The sequence below is a fragment of the Telmatherina bonti genome (genome assembly GCF_933228915.1).
Source record: "Telmatherina bonti genome assembly, chromosome: 16".
NCBI lineage: Eukaryota > Metazoa > Chordata > Actinopteri > Atheriniformes > Telmatherinidae > Telmatherina > Telmatherina bonti.
In genome coordinates, this window is record NC_136614.1 from 27,349,182 (window position 1) to 27,368,395 (window position 19,214).

The 19,214-nt window shown below is 40.9% G+C and overlaps 1 protein-coding gene across 1 annotated transcript in view; it reads right to left on the reverse strand.

Annotated features, from left to right (window-relative positions):
* Nucleotides 1-19,214, reverse strand: part of atad2b (ATPase family AAA domain containing 2B) — a 69,014-nt gene that overhangs the window by 4,846 nt on the left and 44,954 nt on the right. The window contains exons 25-27 of the mRNA XM_079255468.1: nt 13,964-14,701; nt 13,063-13,193; nt 1,728-1,856 (exon numbers count right to left, since the gene is read on the reverse strand). Coding sequence (XP_079111594.1) covers nt 1,728-1,856; nt 13,063-13,193; nt 13,964-14,701 — 998 coding nt within the window. The remainder of the gene's footprint in view (nt 1-1,727; nt 1,857-13,062; nt 13,194-13,963; nt 14,702-19,214) is intronic.

The window sequence follows — 19,214 nt, forward strand, 5'->3', positions numbered from 1 at the left end:
GACCAGACCCAATAAACCCAAAGTAAATGATGAAGACATGGTGGAGTGCAGGTGTTCATTTAAGCCAAACTATGGGTCTCGTTTGTTGTCCAATTTAAACTTTTCTATAACGAAGTGGTTCTAAATGTGATCCAATGGTTTTTATACTAACTGTGCAAAAATTAAAAAGTTATCAGTTATAGTTACAGTTTTTCTGGCAGTTCAGAGAGTGACCTAATGTGTAAACATAATAGAAACAATACTGATAAAAAAAAAAAATAAAAAAAAAAAACACAGTTTGGACTACAGTATTCTAATGGGCCTGGAAGACAATAATGTGGTATGAGCAACTTTATTCCATCTGGCCACTAAATAACCGTAAATGACCACTTCATTTATGGTAAAGATGGCACGGTATGGCGCGGTATGGAGCAAATAACATCCAAATGAACAATGAACCAGAAAGGGAAAAGAGGAAGAAGGGCTTCGAAAAGCCGTGGCAAATCCTCCGCAGCAAGTAGAATGTGACTACCTCGCATAAGCCGCACTTCTTGCTTCATCGTTCATTGGAAGCAACAGCAAATCAACGTCGGAAGTTTGTCAAAATTTTACAAATATCGCTTTTATTTTGGGGAAAACTGGAATAAAAACGCAGATATAATGTTGGATAGGTTATTAACCAGTGGGGGATACAAAGCTATAAAATAACAAAACCCTTTTCCAAGTGAGGACTCAACTGGTGACATTAACAAAACCAACAAAGAATAATGGGTCAATTTAGGTGTACGACTCAGAAACGACTACAAAGATGGTGGATTCAGCTTATTCAGCTCCTTCTCCATGACGGACGTCAAGTTGTCAGCATAACACGAGTGTTTCCATCTTCACCTCCCTGCAAGGGGAGTGTGTTTTGTCTGACTTTCAGGTGACTGATACGACATATGTCCCAACATGCGTTCCCCATGAAGTAAACAGATCAACCGAAAGTCCAGGTGGAGCTCCCATGTCTGGGTTCTGGCAGAATCCCCCACCCGCCCCTCCTAAAAAAAAAAAAAAAAAACCACCATTGTTAAATGTTTCTGTTATAGACAGCGTTTTTACGCCTGACACTTGCTTAGTTTCCTCAAACATTTTAGGAACACCATGCTGGGAGTTCTTTTTAGCTAATAGTTCTTTGGGAATCACCGTGTTCGTACAAAAATTACAACTTTATATCTGTCAAAATGTCAGTTTCCATTTGTTTCAAAGACATATTTTGTTCACATTTCTTTCCCTTCCCTCTAAAAAAGAAAGTACTAAAGATCACACAAACTACTTTAAGATCATTTATAATACATATATTTTGTGAAGTTGTGTATTGTGTGTAGATACAGCTGTGGTTTGTCTTTTGAGGAATTTCTTTTGGACGCAACCAGGTGAGTCTTTTGACAACAAACCCGCATCTCTTCCTCAAGCATCTTGACCAAGTAAGTGTCTAATTCTGCCTCGTTTTTCCAGCAGAAAATAGATTTATCACATCAAATCTGGGAAACTAACAGTTCGTTTCATAAAAACGTCACATTGGTAATAGACATAGCAAGGTCTTGCTCCTTGGAGGCAAAAATTGCTTGATTTGCACAACAGTGAATTATTGTAGTCACTATATGTATATTTTTCATTTTTCTAGCATTAATTTTGACCAGCTATAGTTGGTGCTGACAAATCATTTAAAAGTTAATCCAGGGTGTGTGTCTGTGTATGTTTCTAACCTCCAGTAGCTGAGTCTTGTCATATTCCCGCCGATGCTGGTAGATACACTGGCTGAGAACAGAGTACAGCCTCTCCAGCTGCTCGACGCTGTAGCCTTCACTCTTCTTCACCACCAAATCCAGCAGAGCCTGGAAGAGAGCAAAAGTGTGTTCAAATATCACATTAAAGTTTTATTTGCCTTTTTTTTTTTTTTTTTTTTTTTAAAAATTCTCAGAAGCGCATATCATACATTATTCCTGTGTGCACAGAGACGCGATAATGATATAGACGCAAACAGACATTCGTACAATGCCAAACGACCTGTCACGCAAGCAAAGCGCGGCGGTCGGTGCTTACAGGTGCAGCATTTGGAGGTCAGCTGTATTCAAAAGCAATTAAGATCAGACTGACAGCTAATTAAAGCTAATCATAATTAGAAGCAAGTTTACATTTCACTGCTACTTTAATTAAAACATTCTGAACAATCCAAGGCCCTTTTAATTGACCTGTTCCTCACATTTTACCCTCGCCAAAGTCAGTGTGACTACGTGGGCCTATTCAAACACGGGGCTTATCAGAATGCATGAGCCAAGGCGGCAAAAGGCACAATAATTAATGTTATCATCTCTGGCACAAGGCAAACAGGAGAAGCTCCACGGCTACGACCGGTGCAGGAGTGAGCGACTGTGTGTGACACACAAAGCGAGACCGTTGCCGTGTACCGTGCACACAAAAATCAAGGCGAGATCTTGATTAATAAGACATGGATGTTTGTTAGAGTCTCTCATCAGTGAACATGTGAGTGGTAATTACAGTGAACAGAAGAAAAAATTGCAAAGGCAAAAAGGTTAGCGCTGCTTTAATCACTGCCAGCGATCAGACGCTGTTTTCTGCTGTTTTTCTGACAGTCGGATTGATTAAAGTTACAACAAGAATCTGAATCAGGACAAACTTAAGCAAAACTCGTGAGATGTGGAAATGTGGCCTTGGAAACGATACGTGTTCAAGACAGCTCTACTTTTCAGCACTCTGACAGATCACGACCCTGTTGTGAACTTCAGCCGCTGGCACAAAATGATCAATGCAAAAGCAACAATGGAGGATATTATATTATTGTAAAATATCACAGCTGACGCAACATTAAACCCATTATCGTCACTATCGTAAGTCAGTTTTGCTTTTTCTTTGGTTACCTCTGGATGATTAAGCAGCTCTGATTCTTTATAAACACTGTGATGGACTCTAGCTTCCGTTGCTCTCTTTTATCTCTTCAGTACAATAATGGCTGAAAGGAATTATAGAGTAAAAAAAAAGAAAAAAAAGAAAAATAAGTCGTTTTATGTAGCGACAGATTTACAGCACTAAAAAAAATTAACTTTTTTTTTTTTTAAATATTAGACTTAAGGAGTTCTTTCCATTTGCAACAAACCATCATAAATCTTCCAGGATGTGCATTTAGAACAACACGGCTTAAACGCAACGGGAGTGGTGCCTGAATACAAATGAGGAAGGCCATTACACACGTTGAATCGAGTTTAACTTTCAGTACTTTTTCAGCTTTACTTCCAGTCAAAGTTTATCTCACTGAAGCGCCTGGAAGCATCTCTGATTAGATTATACCTTTCAAACATTCACACCTTAATAACTTGATATGCCTTGGACATTAAAACTCTCCTCCAGGCCAATCTAATTACACACAGTCCCTTGTGTATGTTGGGTTTAAGAACATTGAAAGAATACACCCCCACACATACACTACACACATCCAATATGCAGTGTGTTGATCAGCAAACTGGTTTACCTACAGAAATGAAGCCTCCACGTATTTTAATGCCGTCTTTGTGCTTTATCATGAAAGGACATCTTAGCTTCCATAATTTTAATCCTGCAGAAAAAGCTCATAAAAAATTAGGGCCAAATCAAACACATCACAGCGAGGTGCCACTTTTAACTACTCATGCATAAAAGTTCTAATTAGCATCATTACAGCCCATCTCGCATGTGTGACAGTGTTTGACACTTCTTCATGAAACCACTGATGTATCATATTTACAATGCAGAGTGCATCTCAGTACCTTATAGAGCACATTTCCTCCATTACTGTCCACCCATTTCCCCAAACAACCATTTTATATCTTACAGAACCACTTGCAACCTCGTCTTCAATCCTTTTTCAACATTTTTCCTCAAAGCAACCTCGTCTTCCAGTTTGTCCTGCAATTCCCTGCTTGTTCACGTCTTTCCCCCTCCTCCTCCTCCTCCTCCTCCTCTATGCATCCCCTCACTTTATTCTTCTCCTCTCGCCAAGCTGATTGCAGCGGTGTACTTCCCGGCCTTTGTCGGCTTGATCAGGATGTTGCAGTCAGTGTGTGGTAAATGGTGTGAGAGTGTGTCTTACACGGGCTCAGTGACTGAGCGAGCTCACAGCACACAAAAGGGCAGTAATCCCTTCTGTTAAAGACTACTACTGACATGGGCCATTTAACCTTACCCCGTCTACACCCCATGCTCCATCCTCCCCATCTTGACACGCATCGCTTTTTGACTCGCATCTTTATCGCGCAACGCTTTAAAAACGACAGACAGAAGGGACGGCTGCAGTTTAGAGAACAAAGGGGAGCAATATGTGTTGAAACGTACGACAGTAAATCTGAAAATCTGGAACAACGCGAGAAATAATCATTCAAGAGATGGATGGTGACTTTTTTTTTTTTTTTTGGTTTTTTTTTTTGGTCTTGTCCAGCATGTAAGCAAGAAGAATGATGGTCTGGATGCTGTATTCTGCTGAGCAAATTTACTTTGCAAAGTGGAGCTATAGATATTATGATCCTCTTGATATTCTGGATTCTTATTTTATTTTTCTATTTATTTTGCACAATTGTTTGTATTACAGAGTGACTTCTACATTTGCGTTTATGACATCGCAGAGTATCAACCCAAGATATGCTTTAAACCAGGGGTGCCCAAACTTTTTGCTTCCAAGGGCCAAACCGAAAAATGATCCAGTGAGCCATGGGCCAAACGCTGCAGCTTTAAGAATAAAACACAAGAAAATGCACAAAGTTACATTAATTATTGTTCAATAGCAAACACAGTGTATTTTATCCCCCTATCTGGGCAAATTAAATGTTACATAAAAAATATAGCAATAGAACAATGAAGACATAGTTAGAGGGGCAAGAAACAATAACTACAGCCACTAAACTTTAACCAAGTGCAACCTGTCAACAACCAGAAACTGTGCATGTGGAACAAGGAGAGTTGTTGTTACTTAGTGGAAAACATGAAGGTCATCTTTGGACATTACCAGTCTCTCCATGTTAGGTTTCACCTGGCTCACTGACAAGGTCATTGAGGTGTGAGCATAGACTGTATATAAAGAGATGGACGGAGCCTCTGTGATGTAAACCGTAGGTTTCTGAAGAGCTGAATTGAAGCCCAGTGGGCGGTTCCTACCATCGCCATGTTGGCAGGAGCATGCGTGTCATCTCGCCCGGAAAATACAAATATGGGCACAGAAGTGGAGCTGAGAGGGGGGCTGTGAGCGTCATGGTGGATGATTGACATCAAGCGAACTCCGAGCTTTCTGTAGCTAAAAGCTAACCGAGCTAACCCTGAGATAGCAGGAGCTAACCAGCTAACAGAGGTAAGCGGAACCGGCTAAAAACCGCGGTTTTTCTACGTTCTTCTGACTTGAAGCCGGACATTGGTACCTGTCAAGCAAAAGGACACGCCCCTAAATATGCCGAATTTAGAGATTAAACTACTTTTAAACGGGCGTGTTACCTCCAGTTGTCATGAAGGTAAACCTGACCTATTAAACCTAAAATGGATTTTTGAACCAGGCTGTAAAACATGTTTATTTCTGCCGTGAAGTTGGCCTTTTTAAAATGGGATTCTATGAGGATTTGCTCTGTTTTGGAGTTCCTAGTGGATGAAGAGGGAACTGCAGTTTATGCACTTCTGCATAGGCTTCACTTTTAACCACCGGAAGTTGCCACTTGGGTGTGAGTCAGTGAGGGTCTCTCTGGGTCTGGTCTTATTGGGGTTCATGACACTGAAAATGTCTTTTCATCAAGCTCTGTAGGGCATTATTATAAACAATGACTTAAGGGCCAAAAGCAAAGTGCTGGCGGGCCGATTTTGGCTCGTGGGCCCCACTTTGGGCACCTCTACTGTAAACTTTAATCATTTAATATAGATCCGTTTTTGCATTGCCAGCATAAAGCATTTTACAAAAAGTTTGGGAAAGCTAGTAGTGAGGTAAAAAAAAATTCTTATTCCTATTTTAACAGGATAAGAGGATCATAATTTGGTAGAATAGACTCCTTGAGGAAGACGTGCAGGAGTTCTCTAGTTAGTCGACAAAAGTCTTCGAAAAACCAATTCAAACCATTTGAGAACAACATTCTTAGAATATTTACTTCTACAAAGCATAATATTACACAATTCAGGCAATCTGGCAAAAGGTTTGGTGAATATTGAACAGAGATCATCCTGAAGTGGACACCCATGATTGTGATTTCAGGTCCCTGACATGGTACTGCATGAAGTGTTATTCATCAACAGCTGATATAACCGCACAGGCAGGGGGAAACCTTTTATCAAGCACTTCAGATCCCACTTAACTTTACAGCAAGAAGAGCAGCCACATGTTAACATTTTCCAGAGTTCCTTCTCTGGCCTCGGAAACATCTGAGATAGACCATCACATGATCGGACACACGTATGCAGGTCAAATAAATGAGTAATTCCAGATCTAGTTTGGGGAGAAGAGATGCTGTTCGCCTCTGGCCAAACATAAATAACAGCATCCAGACTGTTCATCAGCAGCATGTCCAAAAAGCCAGGCACTGAGATGGCAACGGGATTCAGCGCCCTTGGCAACGCTAGTTTACGCTGGTGTGATGGCAGCACTAAAGCAGAAAAGTGAACTGAGGTTACATAGTAGGATTGGTTGCTTTCTAGACAACATCTTTGCTGTGGATGTTCATGCTTATGTTTCTGTCTCTCTTTCTGTAGAGGACAGTGCTTCAGTGCATTTTGCACACATCACAGTGGCATAGTTGTGGAAGAGGGTAGGGTACTGCAGCAGCCTGCCTGCCAGCAGCCGTGACCTGCACTCACAATGTGTGGAAAACTTTGGAATAAGAAAAATGCAACAGCAACATCTAAAACATTGATTTAGTCTCAAATCATTGGTGCATATAAATTTTTTTTCTTAAAATTTCCTGGGGGGTTTTTTTGTTTTTTTTTAAACTTTCTAAACTGGGTTGCAATTACTCTCACAGATTTAGTAAAGATGAAACTTAATAATTGGCCAGGACGATTTCATGGGTAATCTCCAACTCCTCCAAGAAAAACATAAATCATTAGTATTAAGCTTGTAATAACTGACAGAGACAATTATTTCCTTTGTGCATTTATGCATAAAATGTCTCTGTGATGCATGCTCAGCTTTAGCAAGTGGCTCACAAAACCTCTGATCTAAACAAGCTATGAGCCTGCAGACTGCAGCTGACTGTGTAGAGCAAAGAGTCTTCTTTGATCACTGAATGTTTTTCTTGCTACATGCATGAAGTGTGTGTTTAAAGAAGAGGAGCCTTGCTCAGCACTGACTGGGAGAAAAGGGTTCGCAGGCAGCAAAGGGGCTTAAACCCAGCGCTCTCTGTCACATGGGACACTATTAAGACTTCGATATGTGCCTCTAAGAGAACAATTCACCCCCTTCTTCCAGTCCTTTTTTTTTTTTTTTTTGGTCTGAAGCACAAAGTATGAATTATAAATGATACTGGTTTGTTTGTGACTATGAAGCTCATGTGGGCCTTCAGTTAAGGCAGAGAGTGGATGTGGTAATTTGCTGATAGCGGGGGAAAAAGTCTGCGGCCGACGATGTGGTTTATGGGGCACTCGGTCACACAGGTAATGCAATATTGATATTCTTCTAAGGGTCAGGGACAATCGTGATAAATCATATTACTGTAGTCCCAGCACATTAAAATGAAATGGCTTCCAGTGGCCATGTATGAACTACTACTGGGGCAGAAAACTCATCTTGAATATTCAACGACTGGCACCTCTTCATGACAGCTGTGAGCTCTAGCTGAGTGTAAATTAGGAAAGAAAAAAAAAGTGCATTTAGTATTCAGGGGTTGATTGATTTGATAGGTCTTTAATAAACTGTGTAATTTTATATCATAAAATCAATCCATTGATACTGTAAAGTAATTGTATCCTTTAAGTACTTAAATATGTGAATGCACTAGTATCTTCATACACTTTCACTTGTCAGACTCCATATGTCATGAGATTTGTTCAGCATTTTACCAACTCAGATAATGAAAATGTTGGATTTCAGAGAGGAAGGAAGGAGGAGGTCAAATGAAAATAAATGTATATAATATAATAATAAATCGAAATGTTATCATAGTCACTGCAGCACAAAGATCAATAAAGGAGTTACTTTTAATCAATGGAGAGCTTACAGCGGGTTTCCTGGGCAGGGGGATGAATCGAACCTTTCTGAGGCTATAATCTAGAAGTCAATCGTGGTTTAATAAGCGCCTTTCCTGACACATTTTAAAAATTAGATCTGGGCAGAAGCACTGGGCTGATAAACTGGTCTGACTGATACAGTTCATTAGTTTATCTCTCGGCTTCAAAAGCATCCAGCAGCTCCCTCCTTTGTCACAAGGGACCTGAATATTTTTACATTGCAGAATAGTTATGGTAGCATCGGTTCTAATTACCCAACATGACTGCAGCAAAAAGGTAAATGGAAAAAGGGATGAATAAATGACAAAGAAAAGAAGAAGGGAACTTGATGAGAAATGTGCTGAATATAATATTTTACACATTCAAGATGGCCGAGATGCGATAAATAAAAGTCTTTTTGCCTTCTTGCAAGCAATCTGGAAAAGTATTTCCATGAATCATTTTGAACATGCATTAAGCATGCTTTAGTAAAAAAACAAAAACTGGGAACATTAGGTGGAGAAAGCTAAGTCTTCAAAGAAATTAAGCTGTCAGGTGATGCAGCTCATTACCATGAAGCTCCTTTCATCGTATCAGAATACAGAGTTTAATTGGAAATTGAAAGTCAACGAAAGACACTCAGAGGTCTGAGAGTGATGTTAGCAAAATAGAAAACAGTTTCAAACACTTAATTCGCAGCTCTACTCCTTTTACCCTGCTGATAAACTGTCAAATGTGAGCGCATATTAACAGAATTGTTTGCTTTAAGTGACACACACTGAACAACTGCATAGAAATTTTATTTATTTATTTATTTATTTATTTTTTTTTTTAAATCCACTCTTGGCCACTATTACAGTTGACAGGAGTGAAGCAAAGCATTTAAAATACCATTTGCATGTAGCATGCAACTAATCGAGTGTGCAAAATCTTTAGTTTACATAAGCCGAGGGCTGAGTGAGAGGCATGAGGTTCGAGCACAGCAAAAAGGAGGGGGGGGAATGAGTCGCAGTGAAGACTTGGCTTGACGGCAAACTAGCGCAAAATATGACGGCAATAACCGGTGGTTATGTTTATCATGTGCAAGTTATTGACACAACTGGCCCTGGCGTGCATGGCCAAAAGGCACACAGCCTTGTAAGGGCATTTACATGCAAATAGCAGCACTGTCAGAACCATCAGCAGGAATGAATGAAAATAAAAGAAGCACTTCAAATGCCATCTACTTTTATTGACAATCAAACAACAGTCCAGCACTACTATTAGCCTGTTCTGTCTCGTACAGACACGCAGTACGGCCCCTTCGCTGGAGGGGCCCGCGCTGTCATTAGAGCTAAAAATGAAGCAGGATGACAAACTGAAATGGGGCCATTTCTGTTGACAAGCTTTTAAAGAAGAAAGAAGGAAATGCTGACATGCTGTAAAAGCCAAGCATCAAACCAGAAGACTCCATACTGTGCCAGCAACAAGAAACACTTGCCTTTTTTTTCTGAGCATAAAAGCAGCAGAACACACCATAATCTGTGTGTTCTGAGTAAGATGGAGGAAAAATTGCCGAGCCAGATTGGATTTCTTGTTACTGAATTCTCATCTGCAATCTTCGGCGCCACTTCTCCGAACCCATCTGCGGACGAGTGTCTGATTGTCGATGAAAGAAAACAGCTGAGGACGAGAGACGGCGTGGATTTGGGGGGGGGGGGGAGACGAGCCTCTGGACTCGTTTTATTCAAGCTGAAGAATTCATTTTGATCCAGACCGCGTAGAGCATCATATCAATGAAACTGGCAATAACACAAGTTGATTTTACTAAGTGAGCGCGAGCAAATAACCGCGTGGTGGTTCTGAAAAGCCGGATGCGAGTGCTGGAATAATAACATTTCTGTCCTACAAGATTTGAAGGTAAGGTCTGTGAGCAAACTCATAACACTGACGGCATTCAACTCCAGAGAGATTTCAGAGCCTCTTCCATCAAGTTAAAAGTCAGGAATAATGAGGCCTCTGCAATCAATGAATGCAACTGAGGAGAGAAGAAACAGTGCACGGCTCGCTGTGGGGCCCAACACAAATCAGGCAGTTTGCCAGTTCCAGCCCTGCCAGCAAATATCTGCTTAAATGGTGACTCTCATCCTGCGCACCGGAAATTCAATTTGTTCCGTAAGCCGGGGAAGAAAGCGCAATTATTCACAGTCCCCACTTTTCACAATCTGCTTCTTTAAGATATATCCCTTCTTCCCTGCACTAACAAATAAAAGCCCAGATTAGTGCTGCGTGTGGCTGTTCGTAGGGGCAGCCAGCGGAAGCTCGTAGATTAAGCCAACTAAAAAGCTTGTCAATCAGATTGAAAGAGAGTGTCGGGCTCAGCGAGAGGAGATATGTACCCCCGCCGTCCCAGTAGGACATGTGGAAAAGCCACTAGATAATGGTTTGATAGCTGGATGTCACTTTGGAGCGAGCAGGAGAGAAGTACGCACATGTCAGAAGAACACTTCTTTTACACCAATTACGCTACACAGAGCGCTCTAAAACAACCCCCCCCACCCACCCACCCAATCTGATCAGCGGGAAGTGCTGTCAAGGGAGCCCACTGAGCCGAAGCTCCAATTTCCACTTGGGGTATTAGGTGGGACCCCCGCGTGACAGTGCAGAGCACCGCAGAGATGGATGGCATGCTTAAGAAGTTAGGAGTTATCCATCTGAGATGGGGCAGTGTGACAGCATCAGCTGCAGAAAAGACCTACGGATGCGGAGCAAGCTCAAGGCTGGTTACCCATGATTGCTCTTCCTCATCCTCCACACCTTGATTCCCACGGCACCAAATAACTATTAGTACACTTTCTGTTGTTAGAACCCGAATACCATTATATTTTATATGTACACACACATACACACTCGGACGCTCACTTCAATGTTTCTTATACCAAAAAAAAAAAGAAGGAAAAAAAAAGCAGGCAGCAGGTCTCTGAAGTGCACATTTTTCACTCTGACATGGTGGAATATGGAAGAGATTTAACTACCGCTACTGGTCCACTAAAATTAACAATGGTTTGCCTTTCCAGGGGAACCAGCCTAAGCTCAGACTGCTGCATCAAACAGCAATCAGACTGGGGGCACACACAAAGACACACACACGCACGCACAAAGTCCACCTATTTCTTCTTCAGCATACACAACTCTCCACCAAAAAGGTGATTTAACAGTCCATTGGACGCAATAAGTGACCAATCAAGAGTGTAACAATGAACTAAAGCTGCTTCTCTCACAGAATAGGAGAAAACTATGCTTCTAAACATTTGCTACCGAGAGGTAATTCACTGAAGAGCATTTAGCTTTTTCTTAGCTTCGGTATTTAATATCACAACCTAAGAAGTGATAGTGTACGAAGCCAGGACACTAACCTTTACATATCCTTTTCTCTCACGAAAAGAACCTGTTATATCATTTATGTTGCTGAATTATTTAATTGACTTTTTTGTTTGGAAACATACAATAACATCGCAACACATTGCTTTTAATACCGATACTCAGCTGTTAAACCTAAAAAATGTCATGCAATCAAGATCAGAAAATGCATTTTCCACATTAAAATGTTAGTTTCAAAGACTAAGATGGAAGATGGTGCTTTTTAAATCTCCAATCTGTCTTTGGAAGTGAGTAAGTCAGTGCAGTTGTTCCATCTTTCATGGCCTGAATTAGAATAAAGGCTGAGCAAAGTTAATGAAGAGGTTTTAAAACGTTAAAATCTTGGTCATTAATAGCAGATGCAACTTGTTTGTGTGTATTCTTCAAATACACACAAAATGATTCCTTTAGACCTTTTAGACTTTATTTAGAGAAAATAGGAAGTGTCAGAAGTGATTTTCTGAAATTATGTATTATGTTAAATTGTGTAACAAGACAAACATCAGTTTTTCTACATCTTTTTCAAATGAGTCTTTTCATTAACAAAGAAAATTTCCATCTAAAAATCAAAAACTTCTGCCATCAGCGGGGAAGTGCACGACAAATCAATTTGTAGGAACGGCACGGTCAACTTCTATTTTTAAACATGGGCTAATTTTTGTTTGGGGAAGGAGGAGAGCTGTGTTTTATAATGCAGGCACACAGAACCGTTCACAGTGTTGTTCCTGCTGGATAGCCTGAGCATCGTGACAATGGCAAGGAAACAAAAGGAAATATGGCAGTTATGCTGGATGAAGCTGGTTCCACCAGCGCAATGAGGACTCACTGAAACGTAATATAAATGTCATGCTTCAGAAGCAAAAAAAAAAAAAAAAAAAACCCTGGTAGGCAGACAACGGAAATGTGGGGACGTTGTTGAGCTCGCCTGTTGGAGCAGCTGCTCTCCAGACAGCGGCTGCAGCTCCTCCATGCACCCAGCATAGTAACAGGTTTTGCTTTGTTACTGCACAATGCAGGCCACTACAGCCCCCAAACTGAGTAAAAACAACACTAGTGTGTATAGAGGGCACACAGTAATGATGGCACCGCAGTGACATCAAAATCAACTCATTGACTTTAATTAGTATGTTTAGTTGACTTCAAAAATCAGTGAAAAAGTAAAAGGAAGGATTTTTATTCCTATCTGACAGTACCACCACCCTGCCAGACTAAGACAAAGTGTTGAATAAATTATCAATAATAGGTTGTGTGTGCTTGCATGCACACATTCCACTAAAATCAATAGCAGGAGCTGCTGTGAATTTACACTTGAAATAAGCTATAAAGCAGCTTTGTATTGAAACTAGATCCAATACCTGCTGCAGAGTCTAAAGACCACATCTTATGCTGTGGTGGATCAGACGTCTCCACTCTGTGGACACTTTGTCTTCGCATCCTTGCATTTAGCAGAAAAAGCCAAAGAATTTTTAAAGAAATGTTTACCAAAAGTTGCTGGTGGTCAACCACTACTGGAGGATGGGGTGGGACTGGTTGTGGTTCTTCCTCTGCCATTCCAGCAGATCCTTCCAGCAGCTCTGAGGAACTCCACATGCTTGTCTTTTCTTTGGAACCATCTATGACAAGACATACGTTTAGTTTGTAGTAAAACTATTAAAGAAATGTAAATGTGCACATTATACATATAAGGATATACTTTATATACATATAGATTAACACAATATACTACAGCATGACAAAAAATATCCAACTGAAGCAACTAACATCTAGTGAAGTGCAGTACTCCTTCACATTTGACTTCCTGTCCAGTTCTAATATTGTTAAAAAAAACAACAAAAATGCTTTGAAGGAAACAAAGGGCCTGGCCCAGCCGGTAATGAGAGTGGGGGCGGAGCAGCCGAGTTGTCTGCTGAGTAAAGAGCCACGCTTTGTTTCTGTCGTGTGATCATGCCTTCCTCTGATGGCTTTAACATATTTTATCAGCACTTTTAGCTGGCTCCTGCACATAATGTTTCTGAGCCACAGGACAATAATCAGACAAAGTTTTTGTTCATCTGCGACTCATACTGCAGTAAGAGAAAGAAAAAAGGCAGGGAATTTATGGCATGTGAAAGAAACTCAATTTCTGAGTCAGAGATGGGACACACACACACACACACACACACACACACACACACACACACACACACACACACACACACACACACACACACACACACACACACACACACACACACACACACAACCTCTCAGCCTCTGGGCTCAGTTTCTTGACAAAATTTACTACACGTTCAATTCCCGGCTGTGTAAAAATTAACAAACATCCTTTTGTTACTATTTAAAAAAGGGCAAAATGCATAAAAATGCTTAATTTGTAGCTTTATACCTTCCTTATCCTGATCTTCCTTTGTTTCTGTAACTGGCCCACCATCCAGGGTATGTTGCTCCTGAGTAGGTTTGCTCTCGCTCTTGTCTTTGTGCTCTTCCTGGTCTGGCTTGTTACAGCCCTCAGCTGTGCTCTGAGGAGTCCTTGTGTCAGCCTCACTGCTCCTCTTGAGGCTGTGCAAGTCCAGGCTGTCCATTGACTCGGTTCCATTCACACAGTCCACTTGTGAAGCTTTAAGACCCTCTGTTTGTTCAGGCTGGACCTGAGCGTCTGAACACTCGGACGTTTTGATCAAAGGCTGGAAGTCAGCCTGTTTGGGCTGGCTATCCCCATCTGCATTCGACTGCGAGCTGCCACCGAGGCGGTGCGGCTCCGTGGGTTTTTCTGTGTTCTCAGACTTTGCCTCTTTGGCTGTGGGCTCCTCCTGCTCCTTCTCCCCAGGTTTTGGCTCCTGTATGGCTTCGCCTATATCTGGAGGATCGGTGGGAGGCACGACTGGGGGCTCGTTGGAGCTCTCTTCTTCTGTGGATGGAACATGGGGGTGATGACCATTAGGCTGAGGACCAGTAGTGTCACAAGATGATTCCTCATCCTGTGTTAAACACGAGTCACTGGGCCCTGCAGCTTCCGCCTCTGCCTCTGGTTCCTCCTCTTCCTCTCCTTTCTTGTAGATCTTCCTCTTCCGTATAATGCCACGCCCCCAAAAAGGCCGCCGGCGAATCTTCCGCTTTACATGATCTGTAATGAGTAGAGAGACACAAACAAGATTACAGATCATTTTAAAATAATACAAAACTGATAGAAAATTAATCAAACTCATGAAAGAAGAGTCTTAAATCAGGCAAAAATTCTAAACAACTCAACAGGGGCTTGAGAGTTTTCTGTCAGCACAGTGGCTTGCCAGTTTATTGCTTTCGAAAATTGGACATTTGGCCTTCTTCAGAGAGTAATAAACTGTGGGTAACGGGGACAGCAGCTCTGCTGTATAGATGTTGAACACCAAAGACAACAGATGGTGTTTGGGGGGATTTAAAGGGAAGGGGAAAAAAAAAACCAAAGCCCACTGTCTAAAAGGGCACTGAAAGTGCCATCACAAGCAAGAAAGAACGATAAATGCAGCAAAGCTTCAAGGCATTTGACTTCATTTACTGTTTTTCCAAGGCGCACACTGAGACGCGGACCAGAGCGTCAAACTCAAAGTAAAGGGCAGCTGCAGAAAGCGTGTGAAAGAGAAAACACACAAGGACGGCTGCAAGTCAGTTTCCTGGGAAAAAGATTTGAATCTGGCAAAGCACTGCAAAGACTCGCCAAAGAATCACACATTTCGACCATAAAGAAGCAAAGAGAGATAAAAGCGAGAAAGTTCAGTCTCATCCAGCATCTTTAACAAATATATAATTCTGCATTAATCTTTTACAAAACAACTATGTAGAAAAGAAACCAAAGCGATAACTTTGATTTCCTGTGTGAGAGTGTGTAAATATATATATATATATATATATATATATATATTTATTTATTTATGAATGTGCTAAAGGACAGGACCATTACATCCCAGCAGACTCATTAAAAATCCATAAAATCTGTCTTCACCATTACAACGCTGGGAAGGACAGAACAAAAATAACAACATGCTACATAATCATGGCAGCGTCAGCTTATTCAGAGAAGATCATAGCCTACGATGCACAGACAAAGCTGGTTTTCCTTCATGCTTCTGATCATCTCCCTGGAAAACAAATCAAGGCATATTCCTTCGAGTTTCCCGTTAAATGTCCCATCTTCCTCTGAAGCTTTCAGCTGGGTTTCATATTTCCTTACTAAAGATGTGATTATGTGCATCAAAACAAGGCAAACAAATAGGTTCAGTTCTGAAACCTATGTAATTTTAACTTAGTTCAACCAGAAAAAAAAAGTCAACAAAAGGGGGGTGTAATAAGCCAAGCAGTGAAACCAGATGGGTTATAACTGTTCTCTTGCAAAGTTTTTCTTGCCTCACTTCAAACTTTTGACCACACCAAAGGAAACTGAACACACTAAGAATTGGTCAATCATTATTTGAATTAGGCTACATGGATTTTTGCATGTATATTTCAAGAATATTACATTTGTACTCGTTTGCCTTTGTCTCTGCTGCTTCTTTTCACCTCGTATCGTCTCTCCGCTGTCAGGAAGAATTAAATTCTCATGTTACATCTGCTCAACTCAGGAAGTGAAATCCATCTTTCCTGGTTATTTAAACTCACATCAGAATGCACTTAAGTGCTGCCTTGAAATTTTTACGGCATTTTCCATTTATTATACACTGGTGTCCAACCACCACGCATGCTCAGCAGTTCCTAGACTTTGTCTTTTTTTTCCCTGGAAACTGTTCCACCTGTATCTACAACAAAAGATGCACTCTCCCCCCCCCTGCCAAGGCTGTTCTCACACTGCTGTGTGCCTGTGGCTTTGATAGTGCATGGTGCTGATTGTTTGGAAACTGTGTGTTTTGCCACTCTGGGTACAGTGTGTCTTAGCAGTGGAAAAGCCAACACTTTATGTATGCATTCTCCCAGAAATATTTCTTCAAGATTAAATTAGCTTGACGGTGAATGAACTCATCACGGCCAAGGTAATTCACACCCTCGAGGCCGGATTCGTAGAAGCCCAATGCTTGGGAAGCGTTTGATGAGAACACATCTACACGGGCAAAAAGGGACTTAATTTCCTCTCGAGGCAAATTTATATTCCAAGTAAATGAGTGCAAAAATAAGTGTGCAAAGAAACATGAACACACTGTGCCACAAGAGTGTTTCATCTGTAGCGGAAATACTACAACATTTTATAACTTTGTTCTCCAATTTGCTCATGAAGACCATCTTTCCATTACATGAGGTTTGATTCAGGACCCTGCATCTGCTTGCTGGTCCCACTCAGCCAACATATTTCTGTGTTTGATGGGCTATATCCTCACAGACTTAATAATCCAGCAAACCTACTGTCATTTCACTCATGGGAAACTCTTATTTTAACCACCTCTGTGTAAGTACCTAGAGCTGAGATTTGTCCAGGGGGGGAATTGGTATCCAACCAAAGGAGGGCAAGGACCCCAGGTTGGAAACCACCAGACAAGGGAACTAATAGATAACAAGACTCTTTCAAATTTGAGAGATATCATGCAGTTTTCCCTGTACAGCAAAGAACAGAAGCCAGAGGTTTAAAGAAACAATGAGGCAGACACCCCCACCGACATACCGCTGGCCATCAGGTCTACTGTTACTGTCAAAGGATCTCAAGAGAGTACAGGGACTGCAGGCAGACATAGTTTTAAGGTGGGATGCGGCTTTAATATTTGGTTCTTCCTGATCTTATCTGAAGGGGAGAGACAGCAGGAGGGTGTGCTGTGCAGGAGGCAGACAGGTCTTCAGGCATGACTGGCACATGGGACAGTTGCTCGGTTATAACAGGATGGGAAGAGATACAGAAAGCGAACAAGAACAAAGAGGCAGAAACCAGGCCAGACATCTTGGGTATTTCTGAGTAGAGGCATCACATCAACTAATGTTCCTTTGTTTGTGCAAGCTTGTCTTGTTTTTGTGTAGTCAGAATGTTCATTTTTGACCACAATTCCTTATCCAACCTTGAGAACTCAGCTTCTGTTTGTTCAGTGATTAGTCATGTGTGTTTTTTTTTTTCCAATTCTAGTAAAGATATGGCTTTGTTGCCCCAAGTTTTGTTTCAGTCACATATTTGGAAAATGTCATTTAATTTAAAAAAAAAAAAACCAAAAAAAAAAAAACCGCACACTCCAAAGAAAATCTTTCAAGTCTTTACTCCAAGCAGAATCTCAAAGAAAAACTACAAAATTGGCAATTTTTTCGCTGACCCCTCATTTCCGTTTTTAACCCCCCGTGGACATATACTTTCCACAATCTTTTATTCCCCCATCACACAAACCAAAACAATCAATCAACAGCGCAGTAAAAGAGGTCTTACTGGGGTCAGCTATCACTATGGAAGCTATGAAACGCGCTCTTGAGAGAGGGAAAGGTGAGTCGGAGTGGCAACAAATGGCTCGTCATAGTCAGCTCTTAAATAATGCATGAAAACTGTTAGAGCATCAAGAGGCAACCACAGAAGGGAGATGTGGATGGGGGCAGGATGATGTAACAGAGAAGAGAACCTGTGCTCCTCATTATAATTAAAAGTGCCTAACTCATACAAAATTTATGTAGTTGCAGAAATTTTCAAACTGCCATCACACATACTTGTCAGAACAACCTATATGCGCAAACACACACAAAACACACAAACATTTATAACTTTTGATAGCTGTAGCACCAGGAGGGCAATACCCAAACAGCCATAAAGCAACTATGAAATAAATAAATCAGACCAGTGACAGCTATAGACAATTCTGCAGCATGCTTTATTCGCTACTGAAAGCTCAAGGCCACATTATTGTCAGAACTGCTTCAGAGCATGCTCACTTTAATCCCCATACCTAGTTAATATTTTAGTTACTCATGGGTTTAAATTATCCGTCAGATCTCTGGCTAAAATCTGTGAAACAAAAAACATATTGGACTGATTAGAAGTTCATGTTTTACATCATTATAAAATTCTCTTTAAATAGGCGCAATGGTCGGGATTTAGTGACATCTAGTGGTGAAAATGAAGAAGGAAACCAACTAAATAAATCCTGACTAATCCCTACAAGACATTTTTTTCCTACCAATAAACCTAACTTCGCCATTTTACTTACTTCTTGTGGAAATTTAGTGAATGTCAATCAAACTAAAATGGCAAAGGAAGATGCGAGATGTTGACCTGATATATACAAGCAGTGGTGTAGTCCAGGGTATATGTAGGTATACCCACTTCATTTTCAGTCAGCATAGAGTGTACCACTTCTAAACCCCATGTAATGCTGTTTTAAACAATTAAACATGTTCCTACACATGTAGCTATGTCACCCAGCAGCTCAGCTAAGGTAACTTATGCTACACTGGTGCAGTTAGCCATCCGCTGCATTAACTTAGCCTGAACGCAAACATAAGATATATGTATATATGTCTATAAGCCTTCACTAACAAGACTGTGTAGTAGTATTGGTTTAGTCATTTCCTAACTCTTCTTCCCTGAAACCAAAGAGCAGAAATTATGTGACAATGAGCAACTGGATACAAGCATGTGATCTTGATGCTTCAGAAAAGGTTGTGCTATGCAATGGCATAGACTCCTGTATGTTACTAAATTTGAGCTTAAA